The 27,259-nt window shown below is 41.9% G+C and overlaps 1 protein-coding gene across 3 annotated transcripts in view; it reads right to left on the bottom strand.

Annotated features, from left to right (window-relative positions):
- The window catches only part of usta (uronyl 2-sulfotransferase a), a 49,230-nt gene that overhangs the window by 17,361 nt on the left and 4,610 nt on the right, over positions 1 to 27,259 (bottom strand). Inside the window, exons 1-3 of one of the 3 annotated variants that reach the window (XM_079290977.1) lie at positions 13,273 to 13,428; positions 12,303 to 13,062; positions 2,807 to 2,850 (exon numbers count right to left, since the gene is read on the bottom strand). In XM_079290977.1, the coding sequence (XP_079147103.1) occupies positions 2,807 to 2,850; positions 12,303 to 12,414 (156 nt within the window). In that variant the 5' untranslated portion in view covers positions 12,415 to 13,062; positions 13,273 to 13,428. Of the gene's footprint in view, positions 1 to 2,806; positions 2,851 to 12,302; positions 13,429 to 27,259 lie in introns of those variants that run through there. The other 2 variants (XM_079290976.1, XM_079290975.1) reach the window with 2 other exon arrangements.

Below are 27,259 nucleotides of genomic sequence, written 5' to 3'. Positions count from 1 at the left end.
CCTTTGCACTTGTTGAATACAGAAACTTCACGTGTGGTGACAAATGAAGATCGAAATGCTTCGGTTGAAGAACCAATCATCCGCCAAGCTTGCAGGAACATTGGTTTGTGCATTAGAATATTTCTGAGAGCAAATGTCTTTTGTTTTGCCTCATGGTTTCACGAAATATGGAAAATCACAACATCATCGAAACTTCTCAAACATACTCAAATCTTGCAAAACATGCAATTGCGGCTATAAACTGTTCTTCTTAATATTTAGTGCAATTAAAGAATTGAGAACGAAATATGTGATATTAAGAAACACGTTTTCCACACGTAGAGGGTACATTTATGCCATTTTCCCACACACACACGCACATCGACTCATAACTCTATTCTGAGAGCTGCGTGGTTTTTCCATACGCTCTCATTTACGTTGTGCTTTTCAACTCAATTTCTAATCTTTCCCTTCATTCACCAGAACCTCTGCGTGCACACGCGGCAATACGACCGGCCTCTGCTGACACGCAAGATCAATCTCAGCTGCAGCAGGACGTCAACGAAAACATAATGAGAGTTGTGGTTGATGTAGCGCTGGTCACTGACATGGCATCAGCATCATCTGTCTGGGAGGTGAGAAGACGACAAATATGGAATCAACCAAAGTTAGCCGCTGAAGTATAATCACAGTTAGCCGTGTCTGCGTCTATGGTAGCTGGATGAAGTTTGTAAAGCTTCAATTTCAAAGTCATACAACCAGAATGAAAAAACGAAGAAAAGTAATAGTTTATTGATTTCAAACTTCAGGAACTTGGTCGGACTTCCACAAAAATAAAATAAAAAAAACGATACCAACTTCAAATCACATTTAGTTAACTGGTTGATAATGTGGCATGTGAGATTTGAAATCTCCTAAATTGTTCTGGTCCACCATCTCGAAGGCCGTCTCAAAGCTCTTTCTCCTGCTCTGAGGAGAAAGGATCTAGGAGCCATCTCTAAGGAGCCACGAACAAGGACATACAAGAGCAGCCTTCGCAAAAGTCCTTTAACGGCTGCTGCGGGCGGTCGGACTGATCTGATACATCTCAAAATCAAGTTCATGCTGACATGTTTACAGTAATATCGGCGTGAAGACATATCACAGATTAAACTCAAGTGTAGGCCTATCACTCCCAAGTTTTCTATTCTATTTGTTTTCTGATTCACCATCTGGTCTAATTGATGAAAAAGATTTGTCTTTTCACAAATTGTTAGATCCCCGCGTTTAACTTTTAATATGGGTGCAATTAAAGTCAGAGGCAGCAGGAGAGTCTGTCCGTCTGCCAGAAGAAATGCTGATCGTGAGGCTGATAATTCCTGAGGTCGGGTTTGAGATGAGTGTTTCCCCTGAAACATTTAGCCGATCATTTCCACCGCTCCAAAGAGACCCGAAGCAGATTCTGGGCTGTTAAATGATGAATTCACAATCAGAATATCAATAAATACAGATGCAAATAATGAATAACAAGTTTAAACACATTCTGCATGTAGAAATGATTCCCGTGCCGTCTCATTTCTCTGGGGCAAAAAAGTCCATAAAACACAAGTTGCTGCTGGTAAAGCTTTATTTTGCGAGCCGACAGTAATAACTGGAGGTGATCCAGATGGCTGTATCAACAGTTTTATCAACTCAGAGTGATATTGAGTACAAATCTTTGACGTGATGAATGTCTGCTTACATTACTAAACATGTCTTCATTAAAAAAGATAAAGAAAAAATTCACAAAGTACATTCATCTTTTTCACTCGCTTCCATTAAAATCACACTTTTATGTGTCAAAATGAATTCCAGCGCTTCTGTGTTTGTATAATAATGTGAATTGCCTCAGGACACAGTCAAGCTGTTACACTCTCAGCTTTATCGTCGATGCAAAACGGTGGAAACTATTTTTGATTTATTCGACTTCACTTTGAATAAATTTCGACACGTCCATATAATATTGAATGCTCGGCAATGGCAGTGTTTATAAAGTAAACCGGCATTGCGAGCTCGTAATTGAAACAGAAACGTTTGCTTCAGATCAAAAATAAAACTGGGATCGAGAAAGTTCCAACAACTTCTCCACAGCGTTCAATTCAGCCGCAGTTTGTTTCACTACGATCTGTATGAAACAAGCGCTTGTGTTTGCCTGGTGTGGCTTGGTGGCCATGAACAGACTTTTCAAAGTGAACACATAACTCACAAACAAAGCCCAGATGTGACCTGACAGAACAGCTGCTCACATACGTCACAAACTAACCTGTAACCAAATGTTTACGTGCTGAATGTTTTGCCCGAAACCAGGACAAACACTGACTATTCGATCAGAACGGGAGAAAAAAACAGAATGACGAACAGGTCAGCGGAAAAAGTGAGAAATGAGGTGAAAATAAGGTGGTGATTGATTCAAGAAGGAGATAATAAACAAGGCGCAGACAGAGGAAGAAAGAAGTTGGCAGGGGGAGAAAGAAGGAGCATGGAGGAGAGATGGTCATGCAGACGTGCAGCTGGATGAATACAAGGCCTCTGTGTCAGCGCTGTGTGTGTGTGAGAGAGAGATTTCAGAGCACTACTGTAGCACTGAAGCCAGGTCTAGTTGGTATTTAGAGAGAGTTTGCACGCAGATCATTCACACAGACCTAACCCTTATCCTGACTGGACTGAACTGGCTTGGAAACACAGGGCAGCACATCAGAGAGAGGAAGAGAGGAAAGAAATCAAAGTGGAAAAAAAAGGGAAAACTGCAGATAAAAGAGGAAGAGGGGTGTCACAGGAAATAACATAGAGAGATAGGAGGAAGACTTACTCGTGGAGCAGGAGGTCCGTGGTCATCCAGATATGTGGATTCACCTGCAGAGACAACAAAGTTAAGGCGTTAGGATTCTGACATACATCTTGTAACCACTTTCCATTCACAGAGACCAGAAGACGCAAAATATCAGAGCTAAAAAGAATGACATGGGCATCAGAATCAGCTACTTTGCATCAGCATGATAGCTGCAAGAAGCAGGGATTTCAACTAAGGATGCACCGATTTGACTTTTTCATTCACGGTACAGATGTGATACCAGTGTTTCATGAATGTATCAACTACTCTCTTATGAAAATAAGGTATTTTTTAGATACTCTCCCATGTCCCCCTTTGTAAACAAGATGAGATTGCATTTCCCAACCCTCTTAAAATGAACTTTGTTTCACAGCATTTTTTTTGGAAAGTCAACTTCAATGCAATTTTATTGTTATATAATTATGACGTTTTTTTTTTATGAGCGTCACTTGTTTTTGTCCTCTTGTATCTTGAAACGGTCTGAGTAGATATTGCTGTTTTTTATCGTGCCCACATTAATCAGATTCATCTAACTTTAGTTCCTCTCCACATGTTCCCCCTTGCCACACCCAGAGGCTGCACGAAACAACAGGTGGCACTTCACTTAAAAACCCACGCCCCACCACAATAAAACCCACAGAAAACAGCGTAGCTCTTCTACAGTAAGACTGAGGGTGTCACGAACAGAGTTACAAGGTCTTTACACACTATATCGAACACCGTGAAGCTGTTTTATGAGGAAGCGATGGAGCTAGAAGGCTCCCCCACACGTAGGATATGTGCCTGTTTTTCTGCCCCCTCTCCAAATCCAGGCCCTGGCTTCAGACAGCGGCCTTTTCTTTGATTCATCCGGACACCTATTGCTTCCCATCACATTTACAACATGCAGGTGGCTCGCCCAGGAGAGAGGGAGGATGACAAGTTGGAGAGCGTGGGGGGGGGGGGGGGGGGGGGGGTCAATATCAATGAAAAAGTCAATATCACAAACACGTAAAGTCAATGTAGAACCTGGCTGACTTATGTGTGTTGTGGCTCATTGAATCATCAGGAGGCTGGATGTGTAACTACTGACACAGCTGCACTATTCTCACCTTCGGGGTGTTTTTTTTTTTTTAGACTTGATCTATCTTGATCTATCTTCATGCTGCCCCCTACACTGCTCCATCTGTTCCTACAAATACACAGGAATAACCTAATAATTGACTTAACATGACACAAATACAGATGCTCCTTCAGGATAGAGGGTTTCTCTGAATGGTTGGATAAGTATGACAATTATGTGAATCTCATAATGTGCTCGGGTGGATTATTGAACCGGTCCGGACAAGAAATAGTCTGGCATATATAACTGGTAAAGAGGCGTGCCACTGTGGATCTGGAAAAGGATTAAGCCTCTATTCATCCCTAGGACGAGGGAAATAGTTTTAATTGGCAACAATACTTCTTTTAACCCAAAACCACAACCTTTTCCTAAACCTAACCAAGTAGCTGTGTTGCGCATGTAAACCTAAAAACAAAGTGAACCCATGTTGGAAGTTTGTTTTGGAAAGAGACTGTGTGCGTGTAACAAACGGATGCTGTGCGTTTTCTGTGAACACAGAAGTTTATTTTTGAAAAGACACTGCGAATGTAACGTGCAGAAACTTGACACGGCGTCCTGGAGCCCAAAGCTGACACGAATACACGCGCCATGAACGGTCAAGTGGAGAAACAGCTGAGGAGCAGAGGGCTAAGGGCTCCTTTGAAGGAATAATTCCAAATGAAACAAAGGTCAGTGTCATCGTTGAACATCCACATGTTTATGGTATGTAGTGTGTGTGTGTGGGTGTGTGTATATAAATGATTAAAGGAGACACTAACCGGAGTGTAGGTATGCATGGGCCTGTAGCTAAATGGATAATTGGATTACTGTGTCACAAGATCCATGTACTCGCCTCTGGCTAAGAGCAGCTGCACAACCAGCCCTAAGTACATTATCAAATCAATACTGCACCTCTAAAAAAGTGTGTCTAGAACACCGAGAAAAGTTTTAAAAAACGAATGAACCAAAAAACATCTAAAGCAGACTGTTTTTTGCTGAATACAATCTGTGCCATTTAAGAACAACATTTTGTAAGTGAGTGTTACTTCCACTCCCACATGTACTTTTCAAAGGGTCCGTCTTCACTCAATTCAGATAAACCGTGTAGCAAATAAAAGCGTCTGATCTGCACAGCAAGACATCTCCACATATCAATCACTTTTTAGATCTTCTGAACAACACATGCAAGTAGTCCTGCAGAAGCAGTAATATTAAGCAATGCCATTTATTTGGCAGAACAAAATGTGAAACTCTGTTACTCTGATTATTGCCAAACATATATTTCTGCATGATTGAAAAATACAACAGGATCTAATTATTGTGAATCTGCTGAGGGAACCAATTATTCACGATTTTTCCCACTAAAACTCTACTCACACAACAGCAAGCCACTATCAAACGTCTCTATCCTTGCTCCTGCTTGTGCACACTAACTATGAACCCTGCATTTGCATTAGTAGAAGGATCCAATTAAACTTTTAACACAAAAAGAAGAGAAAACAAGGCTAGCCGCCGCTGCCTGTCCAGGAACTTGTATCGAGAAAATTACCACCTACATCAATTAGTCACCTCATTAGCTGAGCCGGGTGGGTTTCTTTTGTGAAAAAATGACTCGCCTACAAAGCTGTGATTAGCTTGCTTGTTTTTCCACATTTGCATTGAGATTTCAAAGGTCAGGAATCAGGGCGGGAAAAATTGAATGCAGGAAAGAAAGCTGTTGAAAAAAGTTTTTAAATCAGAATACTGTCACAGGATACATATTCTTTGGCATTGAGAAAACATAGCGTTGGTCTGTAAGACATGCATTTCATCAATATTTAATTGACAGTTCATTTCAAAACAAAGAACTGTACAGTGTACAGAGATCTCTACATTTGCACGGGAATAACTCATTGGGCGTCATCCCGCAACAATTCCTTCAGGCTCTGGAATTCTCCCTTCGGTGTTGGCCTGCTTCAGGAATGCTACAGCACGTTTGGGAATTTCATAAACATGTATTTAGAGCATAAACCATTTATTTTGCTTTGTGAAATTGGCGACCTAGCTAAGTAGAGCTTTGGAAAGAGGGCATCCCAGAATGGGCTGAGGTGGGAGCGGAAAAACCACACAGGAATGGCTGTTGAGAAGACGGCCAAGAGGATCGGATATGTTGAAGTCAAGGGGCCTTCGCGTCGCTGTGCGGACAGGACTCAAAGCAAAGATGGAAGGTTACGGAGCTGTTGCACTGGAATGTATTATGTATGTGGAACCAGATTACAGGTTCCCAAAGCTGTGAAGACTAAACTGTCTCCTCCTTTAACCACATCCTGCTGTAGTTTCAGTATCTACTGCAGACGTAAATGAGAGAATGGAGGTGTGTGCTTGCTGTTACAGGAATAGGTTTTACACTCAACACAAACGGATGGTCAGACAGATAGCTATCTCATGACATTGATAAATTGCATAACTTCTGCCTGATCCAGCTGTGTGAAACACACCCAGTTAAACTAGACACATGTCTATGGTTACAGTCCTCACAAAACCTTTGTGCCATAATAGAGCGCATATGCAAACAAAGTCAGCGTGTACGGGTTACAAGCTTTTCTGTGTGTTTGTCTGTGAAATGTGTGTGTGTGGTTACCCAACCCTTTGATTTGGAGTGAGGGAGTGGCCGTCTTAAGACCTGTAGCACGACCCGCCTCCCTAATTACAGAAGGAAGTCAAGCTGAGGGTCATGGTCTCCACCCACTACGCCCTGCTCCACATCGCCCCTCAGCCACTCGAGAATCAACAATGGTCAGACAGCTTTTTGATATGAACAGAAAGGCTGTGCCGTTGCTATGTTATTGCAGGTGCCCAAAGACTAAAACTGGGAAGGGAGACTAATTTGTGGACCTATTGCTGCCCTAAAATTTTGGTTACTGAAAAGGAGTAGGAGGACACATATGCATATACATTTCCAGGGGTTGGGAGACTTCAAGATGACAGTGAGCATGTAATTTGTGGACACTAGTGGTTGCCACCGTGTATACTGTATACCGCTAAACTGATGACCCAGCAGAGCAGTGTTGACTCTGGTGGCTGTGCAGCGCAGAAGCCATGAATAAAAGACATCATGGAACAAGAAAAGGAAAAGCTTAATCATTTCCAATGTTCAGGAAAGAGGAAACAGGAGTGACTCATACAATTCATGAGAAAATGATCCATGTCAATGCTTGTATTGTTGTGTATTAAAAATAGTTAAAGGGTAAAGTAGCGCTGTAGATGACAATGATGCCTTAGGACAACCCATAGCATTCAGAACTGACGCATTTGAAGTAATGAACACATTTGAATCAATCATTGCATGTTTTGATGGTTAATGGTTGATCACTTTTGTGTTTAACCAACAGTGCATTTCAAAAATGCTGGGCGTAGCACACTGTGAACTCAAACTAGCCATACGTAAATGTCACACTTGACAAAGTAAACTGATCTACGAGAACCCAGATGAGTCATTTGATGTCTCTGGCTCTGAAGAAGCATTCGTTTGAATGAAGCCAAAGCAGCAAAGCAAAGGGAATCAAATCAAGTGAGGGACTTTGAGCTTGCAAAGCATCCACATGTGGAGTCGAAGAGAATCACCTGGTTAAAACCTAAAGGCAGGATTCCTGAATATAAAGTTAAAGGGAAAATAATTCCCATCACTTTCTGAATCACATCTTACAGCACAGCACAGATACTGATGTCCAGTAGCATGTTACGTTGTGAATCTTGACCTTGTGAGACTCCACTCTATCTGGCAGGCTGTCACACAGTCTATGAGCACTGAATGCCTCTCAAAATCTGGCTTTGAAATGAAGAAATGAGCCATGCAGTAGAAAATAAGCCAAACAGTTGAAACCCTAATAGATGTCTGACACCAAACACAGCCAAAGTAGGAGAATAACTCACTCGTCAACTGCTCAGACAGTGACGCAAATGCTTTGACTTTGTGACATAATGTAGGTTATCATCTCTATACTGCTCCAATAATGAGAACGAATCAGACGTGAGAATCAGAAAACAATGTTAATCACAGGATGCGATGCTGGCAGGGATTTCTGGTGCACCGCATGCTCTGTCAGCTGATTCTGAGTCACTTCCCCTTCAGAGAGCACCAGAGTGCTTTTGCAGTGTCTACGTACCTCGTACCTTGTGGGTATGTGTGCACGGCACCAGCTGTCTTGCCAGCCTTTTCGTTATGGATAAAAAGGCCTGTCTGGCCATTTTGATTGACCAGTGATTTTTCCCCCACACACCCCTACAAAAGAAGTCAAATGGAGGGGACTTTTAAATCTTACGGATAGATCGCTAACGGATATTGCGCAATCACCACTGGTGACCAATGTGCCACACACAACTGGAACTGGGACGGTTTTAGAGAGTAAATTAAGTAGTTTGTTGTGAGATTTTGTGCAATTAGCAGCGGCAAGATGTTGTCTTTCCAGAAATACATGCTGCCATCAAGTCTTTTTATGGATAAGAAATGGTTGTCCAATTAACACGGTAACTGTGAAATTGGAGTTTTACATATTGGTATGGAGTATAAACATTATGGTAATTAGAACCTAATATAATAACTTAGTGTATGAATTAAAGATAGATTTGAATACGTAATATTAAAATCATATTGTGGTTTATACCAGTGTTTTTAACACATTATATTCACTGGGAGCTTTAACTGTAATAGGAAATAGTAATTAGTAAATTTACCACCACATTGGCTCTGCTGCAAATGGGACAGAAGGTTCTGCCTAAATGAAAGAAGCCAGACAAACACCTTGCTTTAACTCTTTGTTTACAATACAGCTCCCTTCGCCCTGAGCATCAACTCAAGCCAAATCAGTTTTCGAAAGAATCTATCTTCTCTGTTTTGGCAACACAAGCTTGTTTATCACTTTATACTTTAACAATATGACTTGCTTGTGAAATCTGACATGAACGTTCACCATTTCCCCCTAAAACCCTACTGCTTGTTTTGAGATCCAACTGGTAACCATTGGCGATACAAATTGTACAGAAAATGGGAAGACAAAAAGGATTTTGTTTTTACAACTTCTTTCATCGCGGCAATGTCGAAAACAGACAACAGCCGGTGGTGCGAACTGTAAACAATCTCCACCCTTGTTTTAGGATCCAGTTGTGATGCTGCTGAGTCACAAATGAGGCATGCTGTAGATAAATATGGGGAAACACAAAGAGCTGGGTGCGCACTCATCACAAAATCAGATATCTTTAGACTGCTGGTGAACCACATCTTAACATGTATTTTGTATTTTTGTTCGCCTTTTTACGTTGCCAGCCATGAAGGGTTCTTTTTCTGGCCACTGTGAAAAAACTAAACAGCTGCCATGAAGAACACTAAGGGTGAGCAACTCCCGCCGCTACATGCAAAGAATCATTGCTTTATATGTCTAACTGTTACACACCAATGCGGGGAAAAAAATGGTTCATGAGTCTTAAACCTGCTGGCTTTCTCCCACTGCGTGTGATTTTACTCTGTCAACTATCTGCTTGCTTTAGGTTTCATGCTGTTGGATGTGCATGTAGCCACTGAGAAAGCCTGGAATCTGGAAGAGCTGCAATGTGCTCTATCACAGTAGCACGGAGCAGCACGCTTTAACCCCACGGCCACGGACACACATATGAAACGCATAGTCCTAAAAAAAAACAATCACATCTGGGAAGAGCTGGAATGAGGCCACTAAAGAGTGACTCAGAACTTAAAGGAACACTCCTCCACTCGTTCGCTTTCTCATGTCTGTATGCTCAATATGATGCAGGAGTTTAGCTCAGCATACAGACTGGAAACAGTGGTAAACAGCCTGGTTCAGTCCAAAGGTAAACACAACCTGCCTCCCGTTACTTCTGATTTATTAGATGTAGAGGTGCTGGTATGCTGACTGTTCCCCCCCGTGTTTCATGTGTTTATGCTAAGGGAAGGGATATGACAAAAAGTACCATATGAAGGAGGGATCAATGAGAGCTACTGAGTTACTACAGAGTACCAGCATTCCTCTGGGTTCGTCATGTGACAGAAGACTCAGGAAAAGATTCAGCAGAAGAAGATGAATTGCACTATCTGGCAGCTATGGCTTCCTCATTGGCCTGAAATGCCTTCAACAGAGAAAAACACATAATGATTCCACCAGGAAGCACAGATTCATACACACACACACACACGGACTGTGAGAGCTCCACACAATGTGTGACTGTGGTCCACTGAAGTGTGCTGCTTTTCTCATGGGCCCCAACAATAGACCTTTATAGGACTGTTACACTGTTCTGCTTGACACGGAGAGGTGTGATTTCAGCACAGGGCTGATCCGTTCCAGACATACGGTTCGTTATCGCAACACATAAATGTCGGTCACGATCGCTTGCTGTAAATTAACAAGACGTATGAGAAATGCAATGGATGATTTTGATGTTAATATCTATTTTAGCCCATCTTATGTTATTAATAGATATTAGAATTAACACAAATGTCCACAAATTCATTGTAAAATATATTTAAAATGTAAAAAGAATGTAAAATAAACCCATGCTGCAATATGTCATATTTTCCTTTTTTTCAACCATTAGTAAAGAAAGTAACCCAGTCACTGATGTTCTCTGGCATAAAAAGCAAAAAATCGAAAAGCCACAGCCTCTATATCCAAAAACATCATGTTGTGGAATATTTCTATGAATGGTCGGGAGAAGAGTGTTACAGTGTTAACAAATCAATGTCAAATGAAACAGAGTCTGGATGAATGATCAAGGTTGTAATAGTCAATTTATTTGCTTGCAAGCAAAGAGAACACTGTCCCACAGACACATCACGTCATCTGCAGGAGGTGCTCTGAATAACACAGTCAGATGCATGTCTTGCAAGCAAAGAGAGCACAGTCTCACAGATACATCACCGTCATCTGCAGGAGGTGCTCTGACAACATAGTCAGATACATGTCTTGCAAGCAAAGAGAGCACAGTCTCACAGACACATCGCCGTCATCTGTTAGAGGTGCTCTGAATAACACAGTCAGATGCATGTCTTGCAAGCAAAGAGAGCACAGTCTCACAGACACATCGCCGTCATCTGTTAGAGGTGCTCTGACAACATAGTCAGATACATGGACCTTTATACTGCTTCCTTTGATTGGGTCACTGTGACCCAATCAAAGAGTTCAGTCACAAGAAATACAGAGTCTGAATAAGCCTGTTTTACCATCACACATCACATATACATACAGAGGGTCATGCTCTTCAGCTGATGCTGATCAGGAAGTACCGTAATCTAGACCTGTGTGTCGCCGTCTTTGAAGACAGAAACAATGCACAGGAAAACAGATAACAAGATAACAGATAACAAATAACAAGACACCTGGATGCAAAACTGATAGAATCATCTACTCAAATAGGTTTTGTGCCTGCACTTTTAAAGACTTACATTCTTCAATCCTAAAGCATAAGACGATGACATATTTTCCCATAACATTCCACTCTTTGATTACATAGTAATCACACAATATAGTAAAAATATGTTATAAGGACATTTCAATAACAACAGTAGTATTACCCAAAAGTATGATTTGAAAATACATCACTTGAAATATCTGAAGAAAAACAGTTCTTGTGAGATAAAAGATCCCATAAATGTAGCAGGCAATATAATTCAATTAACACAAAAGAATAAAAAGACAGAAATCTGTCTTTTAGACCTGCACATCAAAATCATCAAAGGAATCAGTGTCGCTGTCAAAGTCGTCCGCATAGTCAGTAATAGGAAACAGGTCAAGTTGTTGGTCGTTAGTTGCCACACGACAATACATAGTCAGCTGTTTGGCGAAGAGCTGAGAGATCATGTTTCAAGTTTTTTTTTTTTTTTGCGGTGCGTCTGGTACAGTTATGCGTCGTTGAGTTGTCATTGTCTGAGTCAAAAGTCGTGTTGTTGCGCTGGTCGTGGTTGCTCTTCATCTTTGTTGTGCGTTCTCCTTTTCTTGTGTTTGTTGGCATAAACACGTGTCGAGAGGGGCTCTTCATCTTTGTTACTGTACATTACCAGGATCCTCTATATTGCTGAAGTCAGTGAATTGAGTCTGACTTGCTGCCAGTCAGACATGTCCTTCACACCAGTCCTGGGCTTGTACCATGTGGAAACATGTGGAAACATGTGGAATCCTCCCCCTTTACAAACTCAGATTGTGTGGGACACAGAGAAACAGACAGCAGCAGTACTTTTTTGTCCAACAGACTCTTATTATACCATTATATCATTTCCACTTCTCTAAATCATCTAAATTCTTCAATCTCATTCAAATACATATGTGGGTGTGAGTGGTGTTTGTCTAGTATCTAATGTGTGTATTAAATGTACAAGTTTGTCATCTAAAGAATCTAAAGTTAACTCACCCTCTGTGTTGTATTTGTGTGCACGTCGTTGGTCCAGCTCTGGTCTCACTCCGGTCCCTGCTGCACCCCCCTGATGGCTGATTGTCGAGCCCTCCCACCACTCCTTGTTCATGGAGCGTGAGCATCTGTTCCTCAATGTTCAAGCTGCCACATTTATGGCACACAAAGTTTTCAGTTGGTGTGTGTCAAAGTCTCAAAGCCTCTTTCAGCTTCCTCTCATGCCCTGATACATGATCAGCTGGGCATGCTTGCATCTGTGCTGACGAAACTTCTCTGTTGTCCGTTGTTGAACTGATTCTCATGTTCAGCATGCTGCATGTCACACAACTCTCTTGTGTGATGTTCTCCAGGCTTATGGATGGCTGAAAGCCTTCTGTAGATTTTGACGAGTCTCGTTCGTCTTCTTCATCCTCGACGTGTTGAGTGGTGGGTGTCGTTCAAGTTGTTTGTGGCTGGGGAGCATACAGCAGGAAGCGGAATCCCCAGATCAGGACCAAGGACTAAAAATCAACAAAACAAACAAAACAAAACAGCTGCCGAAAGTTCAGCAGCAAATGTTAGACAACGTTGTCTCATGTAGAGATACAATTCTTAGATCTCTGTGTTTCTGTGTGTGCGTGCCTCTGTGGGTGTGCGTGTGTGTGTGTGTGTGTGTGTGCGTGTGTGACCCCTCTTTCAGCTGCTGCGAGCGAGCATGGTGTCTGTGTGTGTCTCCCCTGCATTCCTCTTGGACATCAACTTATTTGTATCTGCTTCACCTCTTTCTCTGCTCCAAGCACGTTTTGAGTTAATCAAATTTTAATCGTAGGCTAAAACTGCCTCTTTCAGGGAATCCCAATTTTGATCATTCTTTCAATTATTTGGCAGTCTGATTGTCCTTGTCCCACATTTATTTATTATCGGAGGTAAGACCTTGGCATCGGGCTGCTCAGACTCATTCTATGACTTTTATCATTCCCAAATGTTTCACTTTTATTTCTAAGTCTTTGACTCGGTCTTTCTTCGTACATTTAATCTGTTTCAATTTACCTTCTAAATCCCCTCTTAACATTTTGAGCTTCGCGGCGCTCAATCAGCCGTTTACAGGAAAACCAAACTCCTCTAACCAGCACGTGAGGCATTCTAAACACCAGTTTCCATATTTCTGTCGCATCATATCAATTATTGGGCCCGAGGGCGCTGCGCTTTTACTACTTTTCCACCCATCTTTCAGGCGTGGATACGTTAACGTTACCTTTACAGTACAGTCGTCACCATACAGCGTATGTTTATTCTCTCGAAGGAAAACTTTTTGCAAAAAAACCTCGTTTGAAACTCACGTTATGTTGTGGAAAATCACGATTCTTATTTCAAACCTATTTGAAACTCACGTTATGTTGTGGAAAACCACGATTCTTATTTCAAATGTTATTTGAAGTTCACGTTAGTTATTTATCACGATCTTATTCTATCAGTATAGAATTCACGTATTGGCGCACGAATCTTATTCTATCAATTGCTTTAGTAGAATTCACGTATTTAGCGCATAACAACGGTCTTACAACAAACCTATATCTGTAGTCAAGCGATCTGTGTCTACGATCACCGTATAACACAATCCTGTCTTCTACGTAAAAGCGTGCAAATAGTGAGATGCCAGAAAATGAAAAAGGGAGTTTACATGAACCACATTCGTAAAACGAAACCACGAACGTCAAAAACAATTGTTACCCAAATAATAAAAAATAAAAAAATGACTACTTGACCATTCATCTGTGTCTGTTAAATCATATGACCTTAGTATAATTTTACCATTACTTTTACAATTGGAATTTTAACTTTCTTACCCGATATTGTAGAAATTAATTCTTTTTCGTTGGATTCGCGTGCCGTCAATCAGAAACTCCCTCAGGTCTGCCGGTTCTCTCTCTCTCGGCCAATGAGGTATAAGACAGGAAACTACAGTTGTGGATTCCCGGGAGAGGCCTCTCCTCCGGTCAGTCCCTCTGGAGCTCTGACAGACAGACAGCGAACCCTGCTCGCAGCGCCAAATTGTTGTGGAATATTTCTATGAATGGTCGGGAGAAGAGTGTTACAGTGTTAACAAATCAATGTCAAATGAAACAGAGTCTGGATGAATGATCAAGGTTGTAATAGTCAATTTATTTGCTTGCAAGCAAAGAGAACACTGTCCCACAGACACATCACGTCATCTGCAGGAGGTGCTCTGAATAACACAGTCAGATGCATGTCTTGCAAGCAAAGAGAGCACAGTCTCACAGATACATCACCGTCATCTGCAGGAGGTGCTCTGACAACATAGTCAGATACATGTCTTGCAAGCAAAGAGAGCACAGTCTCACAGACACATCGCCGTCATCTGTTAGAGGTGCTCTGAATAACACAGTCAGATGCATGTCTTGCAAGCAAAGAGAGCACAGTCTCACAGACACATCGCCGTCATCTGTTAGAGGTGCTCTGACAACATAGTCAGATACATGGACCTTTATACTGCTTCCTTTGATTGGGTCACTGTGACCCAATCAAAGAGTTCAGTCACAAGAAATACAGAGTCTGAATAAGCCTGTTTTACCATCACACATCACATATACATACAGAGGGTCATGCTCTTCAGCTGATGCTGATCAGGAAGTACCGTAATCTAGACCTGTGTGTCGCCGTCTTTGAAGACAGAAACAATGCACAGGAAAACAGATAACAAGATAACAGATAACAAATAACAAGACACCTGGATGCAAAACTGATAGAATCATCTACTCAAATAGGTTTTGTGCCTGCACTTTTAAAGACTTACATTCTTCAATCCTAAAGCATAAGACGATGACATATTTTCCCATAACAATCATCATCATCATCATCATCACTTGGGCAACAATTCCCAAAAGTCCTATTCACTGTGGAAACAGTAAAATACCAGTCGGTCAAATAAAGTACAAGACATCCTCTATGACAATACAAATAGACGAGCAACAACAGTGCAATAACTAGACAGAAGAAAACATAAAACAAAGTTGGAAAACTTCCTCCACAATAAACCTTAAACCTAATTGTAGCAATGGAATTCTCATAGACACATTCAACATCAACTGACAGAAGCAGTCAGTACAATCATACGGTGGCTCTAAGAGGCCCGTCCAATATTGTGCACGTGTAGTTCAGTTGTTGATGATGTTTCATTCATTTGCTTGTGCTGTGTCATTTCTGCATTTCCTAATGTGCAACATGTTGAGCTCACAGGGCCACTGTACAATCAGGTGCCAGAGTCAGACATGTTTCTACTCACTGCCGACAGGAAATGGAACCAGGAGCAAGGCCAACATCAGTCAAATCTACATCGTGCCCAAATGTTAGGGAGTTTTCCACTAATGTTCAACAGCTGATTTATTTAAATGAGGTATTTGTTTCAATCCCCCTAATACATCATCATTAGAATCATATTTGGGTAATATTTTTCTTACCTAATTTCCAGTTTGGAAAAATTAAACTCTTCCAGACTATTATTCCATACACATCAGCGCTGTACAGATGCAATAGTTGCCAATGTGCTGAGGCTTCATATGTGTGTTTCTACAACAATGTATAATTCCCTGAAAAGCTTTTAAAATATTTGTATGCGCAGGCACGCTATACTTTGCATGTATCTGTTGTGTGTGCTTTTTCACATGTGGAACCGGAGTCTGCAAAACCTCCAACTAATTACACAGTGGATGGTGGCAGAGCCCTGGCCTTCGAGCTGGGCATCATCTGTTACATGAATACTCATTTGACGGAAACTGCTGTCAGGCTCCATATTGTTCAGTGCCAGGTTGAACCGCTGCTGGACAGGGACGCTGCCACTCCCTTGTTTTGTGTGTTAGATGGGGAAAAACAAACAAAAAAGGTGCATGTGTACATGTGAGAGGCTGAAGAGGGGTGTGTGTCTGTGTGTGTGTAAGTGTGCAAGGACATTTTACAGTGCCTGTTACCAGAAGCCACAGGATGTGCGTCTGCAGCAGACCACCTTGTACCCCATGACGTCACCATAGTGCCTCCTGAAACACACACACACACGCATGCATGCACACACACTCACACACAAACACACTTGAGACATTATGTTTTCCCTACCCACATCAGGTGCCAAATAAAGTGCATTTGCCATGTGTTGAGCACATGTTGGTGACGGTGATCTGCTCCAGTGAAGAGGAAACCTTTAACAAACCTTTTGAACAGCAGCTGAAGTATCATGCATCACGCTTGCATATTCAAAACCATGTTAACTGTCAAGACTACATCTACAAAGCATCCCGACGAAACCAAATCCTTTTTTTTTTTTTGATATGGAAATAAAATTGTTTTATTTAACTGAAGTGAACAATCAACACGGAGTTGCAATGTTTGAACAGTTTGGTGATAATGCAGCGACAGGCGTTTGGCACTTCCCTGGACCACAGTGGCCAGAAAGAGTGCAGAGAGCAACGACCGAGCGATACACAACAGATGGCAGCTCTCACTTCCAAGAACAGCAACGTATTTATAGACGAAGCCTTCCAAACAGGCTTCATACTGCAGAAACTATCTGGGCATTTTGAAACCAATCCAACATCATCAAGAATCACAATTATGAGCACAATCTAAACGAAAACCATAGTCCACACACTGTCAACCAGTGCAACAACAACAATCACACCCAAATGCATAAGATAAGAGGGGCTGGACCAGCTTTGCTTTTAGAACCAGATGTAATATACGATTTGAAGTGACTTGATTGCGGAAGTAATGGTCGTGTGTCCAGTTCAATTCGAAGTTGTAGGTTGGTTCATGCGCACCATGCATACATGTAGAGACAGTTAAATCTGTGGAAAGCTGTCCACATAACAGCAGTCACCGGCTAGTAAAGTTATGTAGGGGTTTGACACAAAGTCTATAATAAGGCACCAAGCATAGACATCATAACAGGCTTCCTATGTGAGCAGAAGTTAAGTCGTATCCTTGAGCAAGACACTTAACCCCAGAAATTGCTCCCGTAGCTGTACGGTGCATGCGCAGAGGTTTGATTGGACATCAGAGTCGAGATGTGGGTTGTCCGCACGGGCATCTTAGCTCCATTACAACAACAACCTCATCAATTCTAAGCACAGCAGCTCCTCCAAACAATCAACTCCTCCATATTTTATAATTAGTGTAAACAGACAAATATAAAACGCTTATTCAAACAACATGTACTGAAGCTGCCAGAACATATTAAATCAATGTGGTTATGATAAAAAGGATATTCAGTCAGCTAACAATGGCACTCATGAGCAAATACTTTGATGTCAGCATGTTTGTTCCGACACAACACGTGCACAGTGAGCTTCTCAGCATGACAACACTTTTCTCATTTTTAGTTTGCCCACTCCTGGACTTTTTTTGTCAAGTACTCAAACCCAAACCACCAGCTCTCGAGCAGAAGCATTGAAGAAATATACACCTATTATGGGTCATTAGGAACCTAATTTTCTTCATTCAGCAGAGTGCCAAGTGTAGTCCTTCTCTGTTTCTGTCACCAATGGGAGGGTTGAAGGTGCTAAATCTCCCTTGGCCTCTGCTGTGTTACGGCAGGGTTACATAATATATCACATCGTGGTTAGAGGCAGCACACTGAGACCCTGTACTATACTCTCCCTACAGGCTCCCTGCTGAGTCACACACTCTCCCTCACCCTCACACACATATATAGCTACTCTACACATGCAGGCAGAGGCAAACACACACACACACACACACACACACATTCAAACGCCAGTGCTGTTGATTCATGCTAATACAGGGCTGGTAGAGCTCCACGGTGTGAAGGTGAGGGAGACTCTCTCACCCTTGACTGGCCTCTGGGAAATGTGGGCACAGCTTCAAAATCCAGACCAAACACTCGCTCACAGAGAGAGCTGCGGCTAGATATAACACGCTTTCATTCATAAACATCACTTGACGCCCATCTCATTGTCATTTGAGGGCAGCTATGAGGATTAACTCTCAATCACGGCCGGGCAGTCTGCCTTTGAATGGATGAGCTTTCATTCATGGTCTGGGACTGGCATGCATGCATCCAGTTTTCACACCTTTTTTTTTGGAAAAAGACGGTGTGAAAAATGAATGTTGGACGGAATATTGGGATCATATGGGAGACAACAGAAAAAAACTAAATGCCAGAATTAAAAACTAGACCGCAACCACACCCATTTTTTTAACTCATTGGTTTAGTAAGAGCTGGATTCAAGCTACATTTGAAATCTCAATATGTCACTGACATTCAAGAGACGTAAGCACCAAACCACTCAACATCACTGCTCATGATCATTTTTGTCCATATGCTGACAGTCACAGTTCACAACCTCAGACAGTCTGCACTGGCCTGTAATCAATGAGTCACATTGCTTTTAGCTCTGCCTATTAATATACAAGCAGGAATCTGTCCCACTCGTTAAGACTCTGGTCTGGGACATGTGACATTGTCCGAGGGATTAAAGAAAAAGAAGAGATGAAGATAAAGAAGGAGAGGAGAGATAAAGGAAGACAAAAAGCAAAGGACATTCGGCCAATGAGGGACCAGTGCGGGAGGAGGATGGTCTACTCTTCCACCTGCTTCCCTTTAAGCATCTCTGCGGGGCAACGCAGCCGGGACAGCTGGGACTTGTCTTGTGGGGAGAAAAACCCACATGGGCCCGGCAGAAATAAACCCCTTTATTTACACCACTGGGATCCTTTACTCTTATAAATAGACGGGCAGCAACTCGTATGCCACAGTCTATATTAACATGTGTCAGAGCCATGTGGGTCTATGCATCAATGAATAAGGGTATTGACGATTGGCAAAGGTTGGAGGTTTCCTACTACTGAACTATGACTACATTTACTTTACATTTAGTTGAAAGTTGAAATAAAAATAAAAGTTTTTCCATTTCAAATTGCTTCATAACAATACTTTCAAATACCCCACAACGTATACTTGACCTTTTATCGTTTTATACTTTGCAGATTAAGATTGTACTTAAAAATGTATTTATCTTGTGAATTAGGACACATTTTGATGGATAAAGACAGTATATGAAGTCAAGAAACAGCTCCACCTCAACCTACAGAAATAAAGTGCCGCTACTTTTTAACCAAAGTATTTTTTGGATTGTCTTATTGCAATTCTCATTTCACTACTGTAAAGGATCTGAACACTACATCCACCACTGGTTAATTAACTGAGCTTCATTCTTGTTTTGTGAAGCAAATATAAGTAAAACTGAAAATGGCTCCCTTTCTCATCGTCGTGTCCACCTGCTGTTATCTATGAGCAATGAACTACGGTCATTGTAGTTCACTGACATGATTTCAGCGCTGGATTCTTTTGTTTAACTACACCAACAGGAAACACCACGCATAGAAATCCAACATGGTGCATCAAAACACCAGATATAAGCAAAAACACGCAGATTTTTTTCAGAATGTTTTGTATGTTTACTACTCACTATAGCGCACTGGGCTGCCCCCTGTGAGTGCAGGCTCCAGCTAAGCGTGGCCTTGAAGATCGAGGCACTCTTTAATTTAGCAATGTGGGCTACTCGACGCCAGCTGGTGGTCAGCGGTTCGCGTCAGCTCTTCTGAAAACACCGCATTAGAACAGAGCGGCTAATGACAGACTAGCCGACACTAAGCTACACGCTAGAGTCACGAAACACAGAGAGAGAAAAGGTGGTTAGGGTCACCTTTGGGAGTCAGGGGCAGACGCTTGCATTAGGAAGATAGATGAGGATGGTTTCCAATGTAGTGGCAAGTTGCCCTAAGAGAGTTTTTGGAGAGACTATGGCGAAAAATTGAAAGATTGGTGTATGGAAATGGACAGTAATGTTTGCCAATAATCCCCAAAGGCTGTGATCGTCATACTATATTTTGAGAATGTAGTCAACAACGTGTGCTCTAAAGCAAAATTCATTAATAGACATAAGAGAAGTGTTTTTTTCCCTCTCAGATAGTGAAACAGCAGCTATTTACACCAACAGATTATATAAATCTGCCAAGGATGTCTCATCCTCATTTACAACAAGTCTGGACTGCAATCAGCACAATTTGGTCGTTTTCATACCAAAAGCACTTCTACAAGCATATACAAATGAAAGAATGTGACTGACGTGGTAATAATTGTTTACACATTGGTCGGCAAACTCTCTCTCGCAGATGAAATACGCGTAAACAATAAACACATGCGCATGAATGGGCACGCGGACCGGTGGAGGAAGATACAGGGGAGCTCAGGGAGACAGTGGTTTTTGAAATCCTGCGGTGGCATGATGTAATGGAACTGCATGTAGCGATTGGAGACACAAACGTTCCAGCTAGCAATACCACACAGCCAATGCACCCAGTGGCATGGCTCTGTGTGTGTGTGTGTCATACACATCAGAGTGTAGGACAACATAAAGGCTTCATCTGTTCACTTAGAGTTCGCTCTCCAGGAAAGAATTTTCCTTGGAAGTGTTTTTTTTGCAGACTACCAGAGGAGGAAATGCGAGGAGGAGACAAAGAGGCCATGTTGAGGGAAGAGATACATGGCAGGCAGATGTATCGGGAGAAAGTGTCAAAGGAACGGTTGAGAAAGGTAAAAAAAAAGGGCGGGAGACAGAGAGAAAGCAAAGGGAGGCTGAGTAAACAGTGGAACAGAGCGTGGCAACGCTTGGGGTGAAGATTTGTGGCAAAGAATTAGCAGGGCTTTCGCCAGAGTGATGGATGGATTTACAGGACAGGCAGGTCCAACTGCCACGAATTCAGCACAGTCCAAGCCAGACTGGTGCAGCAGGAAGGTGCTGCTGGGCCAAGAGACAGGCAAGTAGCTCTGGGCCAGGCCAGTGGAAACTCCACACAACCAGGATCCAGGCAAGTGAACCAGGCCAAGACAACTGATGGCTTTTCAAGGGGCGTAGCAACACTGTGCGTTTCAGTATCAGAGTATCAGAAAGAGAATAACTTCTTGGAAGCTGGGCGTCTGTGTGTCTTTGGATCGAAACTTTGGACTGTGTTGCTTTCACTCAAGATGTCTCTTCAAAACATCTGGAAAATGTGGTTTCTCCAACATTTGTACAGTAGTTGCAGCTTAGTAAGTCTCGGTTGCCGCTTTAGCAGTTGAAGGATCTGTTGTTTTCGGAGTGTAAACACAAATAAAAGGCGATCTAGATAATGAAGAGTTTATAAGCGTGACAGGTGATAGCAGGATGTGGATTTTAGCACAACCCTCACTTTTGGGGGTATGATAATTTGCAATGCCTTCTTCACATGAGAGATGGCTGTTGAGTGTCAAAAAAAGAGGGACGCTAAGGAAACCAGAGAGAGAAGTGGTGGGAGACAGAGGTGGGTTTCAGAGGAGGAGAGCACATTTTGAGACAGAGGTGGGTTTCAGAGGAGGAGAGCACATTTTGAGACAGAGGTGTGAGGTTTGGCCGAGGTGAGGTGTGCTCTCCACGCGGGACGATCACATTCCTTCTGAATATTTCAAAAATGCTTTTCAAGCCAACCTCAGTGCGTCCGCCCCCTCCTTTTGCCAGCAATACATTAATCTGTCTCAGACCAGACAAGAGGCTCTTGAGCAATAAAATAACTTTATTCTCTGGGGTTAGTCACTGTTGCATTCCACCTGTTGCAAGCAGGGACGGAAAGAGTCACGACTGATACTGCAAGAGCAAGAATATGTCTTTTGTGATGTGGAATGACGTGCAAGATGACAAAGAGATGTAAAAAAGAATTGCCTCAGTCTTAAAAGAGAAGGAAAAAGTGAAAAAAGTATAATTTATCGAAAACACATTTGACTATAAAGGCTCTTTAAAACCTATTACGTGTCACATTATAGGATGTGCAGCAGACCTTTTTGCAAATTCACATTCAAACCCTTAACATACTGCACTGTCTCTGGTGTCAGCTAGCAGTAGTGTTAACAACAACTAAACGTCAGCTGTACCCCCTCATAAAGGCTGTGGAAGCTTCTGGTGATCATTTTAGAGTAACTGTGTCACTGACACAACAGCCTGAGGTAGACAGGTATACTTCAGGCTGAGTGACAAGCAGAAATAAAGACCTGTTGCATGAAGCTTTGTTTGTACGGGGAGGGTAGGAGGGGTTTTTAATACATCTGTCTAGCTTTCTTTATTTCACTTGGCCTTCAGATATGTGGCGTGGCTCTGTAAAAACTATTTTGTCTCAACAAAAATAAATGCATTCTTACCAGCGTGTGTGAAGAGTGTTTCTTGTAAAATAACTAAAGTTGGGGTGTGAAACACAGACCAGCCTTCAGACTAAACAAAGGAAAATGTTGCAGTGAAATAAAAATGGAATGTATATAGCCTTTGCTTGCAGCAGTGGCATATTATGAATTCAACAATTCAATCTTTTGTGCAAGATGAGTAGCAGCTGAATGAGCATGAATTTCCTGAACGGTATTTCCTTAATCTGAGTCTGGTCCTGTTTCATCTGAGACCAATTAGGGTATATTAGAGGCATCTATATGCATGTACTTGCACACAACATACGAGGAAGCAAAGACACACACATTTATGTAATCTTTCTTTTTTTATGTTCAGGGCTGTTTTTGAGAAAACGGGCAGATGAAAGGCCTCCATAATCATGAAGGCTGAAGGTTGTAGAAAATGATAATCCGTGTTTTGGTATCGTTTTACAAAAAAAGACAACTTCTGATGTCTTTGAAAACCCCACAGCTGACATTGGCGTAAGGCCTCAGTCCTGGTGTCTGGCAAAATAACATTTAGCAACTGCACAACCTGTTGCCTTCTACAACTGAAAACAACAGAAGACCCAGTGTTCATAAAGACAGCAGAATAAATCAATGTCAGCATATAGCTTATTCATGAACAGGCTACATCCAAAATAAGACGTTATTTTTGCATTTATTTAGAGTCATGCTTCTGGTCACTTGAAACGAAACAGTTAAAGTTGCGGGCCACACAACTTTAACTGTTGGTTAACATAAGCTAAACGCTCAAATAGCGAAAGAAATTCTACTCCGCTGAACCCAGAGAGGGAATAGGCTATATACAACTTTAAAGGGCAAGGCAATACATTTTCCAAAAACCAGCACAGTGGTTTTAACAACATGGGTTGGGCATTGCTGCTCTATCTTCCCCGCTGTATATTTTAAGCTGCCATATATTTTTTTCATTGCCGTGAAATGAGGTTAGCAGACAGAGCTGTGGTGAATTCTCTCAGAATAAAGATAGGCAGAGTTCCTTGAACAATGTATGGGGGGGGGGCGACTGTGGCTCACTGGGTTAAGAGGGTCGTCTGGGAACCGGGTTCGATCCCCGACTGGGACGTGTCGAAGTGTACCTGAGCAATACACTGAACCCCCGGCTCCCCAGGCGCCGATCAATGACAGCCCACTGCTCCCCATATACAGGGATGGGTCAAATGCAGTAGTCAAATTTCGTGTATGTGTAAAATGTATATGACAATAAAAATGGTTTCTTCTTCTATGTCACGAACCACCGGGCAACATGTTTCCTCCTCTTAACCAATTACTTGGCTTTAAGGCTGTGTGTTTACAAATGTATATGTGGCCTATAGACAATAGACTATCTATAGCCAATAGATAGAAAATAAACAAGAATCAACAGCGTTCGCAAAGCACACTGCAATCATTCCGTTTCTAATTGTGTCATGAAAGGACCTGGATTCAGATTAGAGGTCTCATTCCCTCTGGACGAACAGGGCAGAGCTGATTAAGGCGGGGCATCCAGTTTACATGTTGTAAGCGGACACCTAATTTCCTCACAGGACCTCTATTTATCTTGGCACTGATCTTTTAAATTATGGGATATACGTAGTCGCCTTCTTACAAGCATCAGCCAGGGTACCACCCAGTGGCTGCGGGCCTTGAGCCACCCATCCGTTCACGCACCACCACAGGAGCTAACATGAAAGTCACCGCAACCAGTTAACATCAGCGTCAAAGCACAAAGTTCCTAAAAACAACCCCCTTCAGAGTTGATGTATATGTGTTCTTGACTATATGGAGTACAAAAGGCTGTAATAAATAGACTCCAAGCTTAGGGCTGTGCGGAACATCATACCTCACTTGTACATCATATGGTTGGGCTATAAAAGCGTTTAAATGAACAGTTTGTCATTTTGGGATTACATTTACCCGCTTTCTCGGCAAAAAATGTGAAGATTGAAACAACGCTTCTTCAAGAAACAGTTTGAACTTGAAGTTTTCATTCTTCGAGAATTCATTCTCCGGCCAGCTTAGCTTAGCACAAGGACTTTAGGTAGAAAACAGCTAGCCTGGCTCTGTCAAATAGTAAACAAATCCACCTACCAGCACCTCTAAAGCTCACTAATTAACAAGTCATATCTTGTTTGTTAGAAAAATGTATAATGCGACACTTTGAAGTTAATGTTTAAGAGTAAAATAGCTTAGCTTAGCATAAAGCAACATCCAGCCCCAGTCAGAAATACACCTCAAATATTAACGCAATATACCTCAATTTTAAAAGTGTTTTCCGTGTTGATTAAAAGAGAAGGGTGTTGATACAAATGAGGATACAGTTGCAACACAAATAACTCCTTCATGTTGTCTTACTGTCAAAGAATATTTGATCATGTACTCAAATTCTTGAAATGTTATTTAAAAGAGAATTGTTGGTAATCTAAGTAACTGAACACATCCCAAATTTGTAGAACAAGAACATCCATGGCTACTCTTTATGTGTCTTAATTTGATTAATCCCTTTCAGTCATTCGTCAAAAGCAGAAGCAGTAAATATGCAGTACAGAGGCACAGCACACAAACCACAGGCCACAAAAGTATCTAAGATTTCAGTTGCAATTTAATAGCGTTAGGGCATAAGTAGCTTTTTTCCATCTGCTCTCTTTAAGTGTGGTAAGAACATATGGAGGACAATTACCCCGTGTTGTTTTAGTGTTTGCCTGTCTCTCGGGAGAGGCCAATAGCAGCTTCTCAGGCATGGAGATGCTAATTGGTAATGCTAATGGCTTCCATGATGTAATCACGGGGTTAACATGACGCTATTTAAAAAAATCATTTCATAATGTAATAACCAAGAGAATAAGGAAAGCAAAACACCATAAATTATTATATCAATCCATTCACCGCATGCAGAACCAAGTGATCATAAAATATTAATGTAGTTTCTGCTTTTTTTTTTTGCCTTAAAATCTCTGACTTTCTTTGGTTTCCATTCAAGTAAAAACTATTATCCCTTTATTGACCCCTAAACCCAATTAACAAGCTGACATGCATGTTAGGAAGCAGGTAAATAAACAGAGTGTGGCTGGCCTCTGCTCAGCAGGGGGGGCTGCTTGTTTTACCAACCCAGAGGGAATTACACGATGTGTGATTGTCTTGGCAATTAGGCTGGATGTGACGCCAGTCCGGAGTTGTTTTGGGGTCCGTCAGTGGCAATGCATAGTTTCCCTCGACACTTCCAAGAGGACTAACATACTGTTGGAGGGATTATAGAGGCAGTGGGTCAAGTTGTCCTGCCGTCACCTCCTAATGAGCCTCTTCAGCTGGAGGCGTTGGATGGATGCAACATATTATTCTATCTTCACCTCCTGAACATGAGATTATCGTGGATCAGCAGCCTTTAGTATATGCAAATGTATGTTTGTGCTTTGCTTTGCCACCTCTGCTCAAAGATTGTGGATGTAAATAACAAAAATGAAGAGTAGTGAAGGAATAAATGGGCAGTTTATGTATTTTTCCACATGACCAACTACCTGGCAACCCTGTTAAGTCATTTTAAAATGCAGGCTTGACCTGCACTGGCCTGATCTGTATTTTTAAAGCATAACCTTTGTCGCTTTGGTCCAAGAGTTGTTGCACTGAATATGTCAGTCTGAAGAACAAAATATGACTTTGATAAAAGAAAGACCTGGTTTTTAAATATCCTCTAACAGGAAGCGGGCGTACTGGTGTGAATGGAGTGGCGAGGTTGCTCCAAAAATCACACTTACATGTCTCGCTCAACAAAGCTCTTTGCATCTGTGTAGTTTGTGTGGCAGTTTCCTCACTACAGTATCCCACGTCTACTTGCACATGTATACAATATGTATGTGACTTGATATTTGTGTTTTAATCGCATTTAAGCAAAGGAGGGCAGCAGGTCAGACCTGAGGTTGTGTTCTCTCCTCATGATTACTATTGCCATCTTGCCATTAAAGTTAAGTCTTTTTCAAGCTGGACCCTGTTTTCCCATGTTTATGTTTTTTTTTAAATTGGTCCAGTATTAAGGGAGAATAATCGCTCGGGGCATCTCCTCACTGCCAATGCACCACCACTAAAAGTGCTTGTTTTTGTCACGGACAGGCTCAGCTTGTTATTATAAGTGTCTGAAAACAGGGTCCAGGTTGAAAAATACTGAATTCCCCTTTAATAGCGCGATCACAACAGCAGTCAGAATGGTACTCATTGAGTTTCCCGGACCGTAAAGTCACAAACATGTCCACTAACCTCAAGTCTGACGCTTTAGTTGGCTGCACTCTGCACCGTTCCCCTTCAATACTGGACCAATATCAAAAAATTCTGTTGTCCCCATTACTCACTTTGACGGAAAAACATGGGAAATTAAGGTCAAGGCAAAAAAAAATACCAAAGTCGCCCTTTAAGAAAGCCATTTAACCCCAAGGCTGACGACAATGTGGCTGCTCCCGGGACGGACAGTTTGGTATTCTGTGGTTGTACTGGTCAGGAGGGCATTGCAGACACACCTTTAAAACGATTCATTCAGATATTGACGCATGTGTACATTGCATGAACTCAACACCCTGCTTTTTCTTGACTACCAAGCACTAAAGATGTCATTATTATACACATGGTTCAGCATGACATTTTGGAATTTTGACGAGAAACTCAAACTGAAGTCGTGCGCAATGTGCAATTCGAGTTTGTCTGCACAGCATATGCACGTTTGTGTTAACGGCAT

This window comes from Melanostigma gelatinosum (genome assembly GCF_949748355.1).
Source record: "Melanostigma gelatinosum genome assembly, chromosome: 19".
Taxonomy (NCBI): Eukaryota; Metazoa; Chordata; class Actinopteri; order Perciformes; family Zoarcidae; genus Melanostigma; species Melanostigma gelatinosum.
This window is presented reverse-complemented; position numbering and strand designations above follow the sequence as displayed.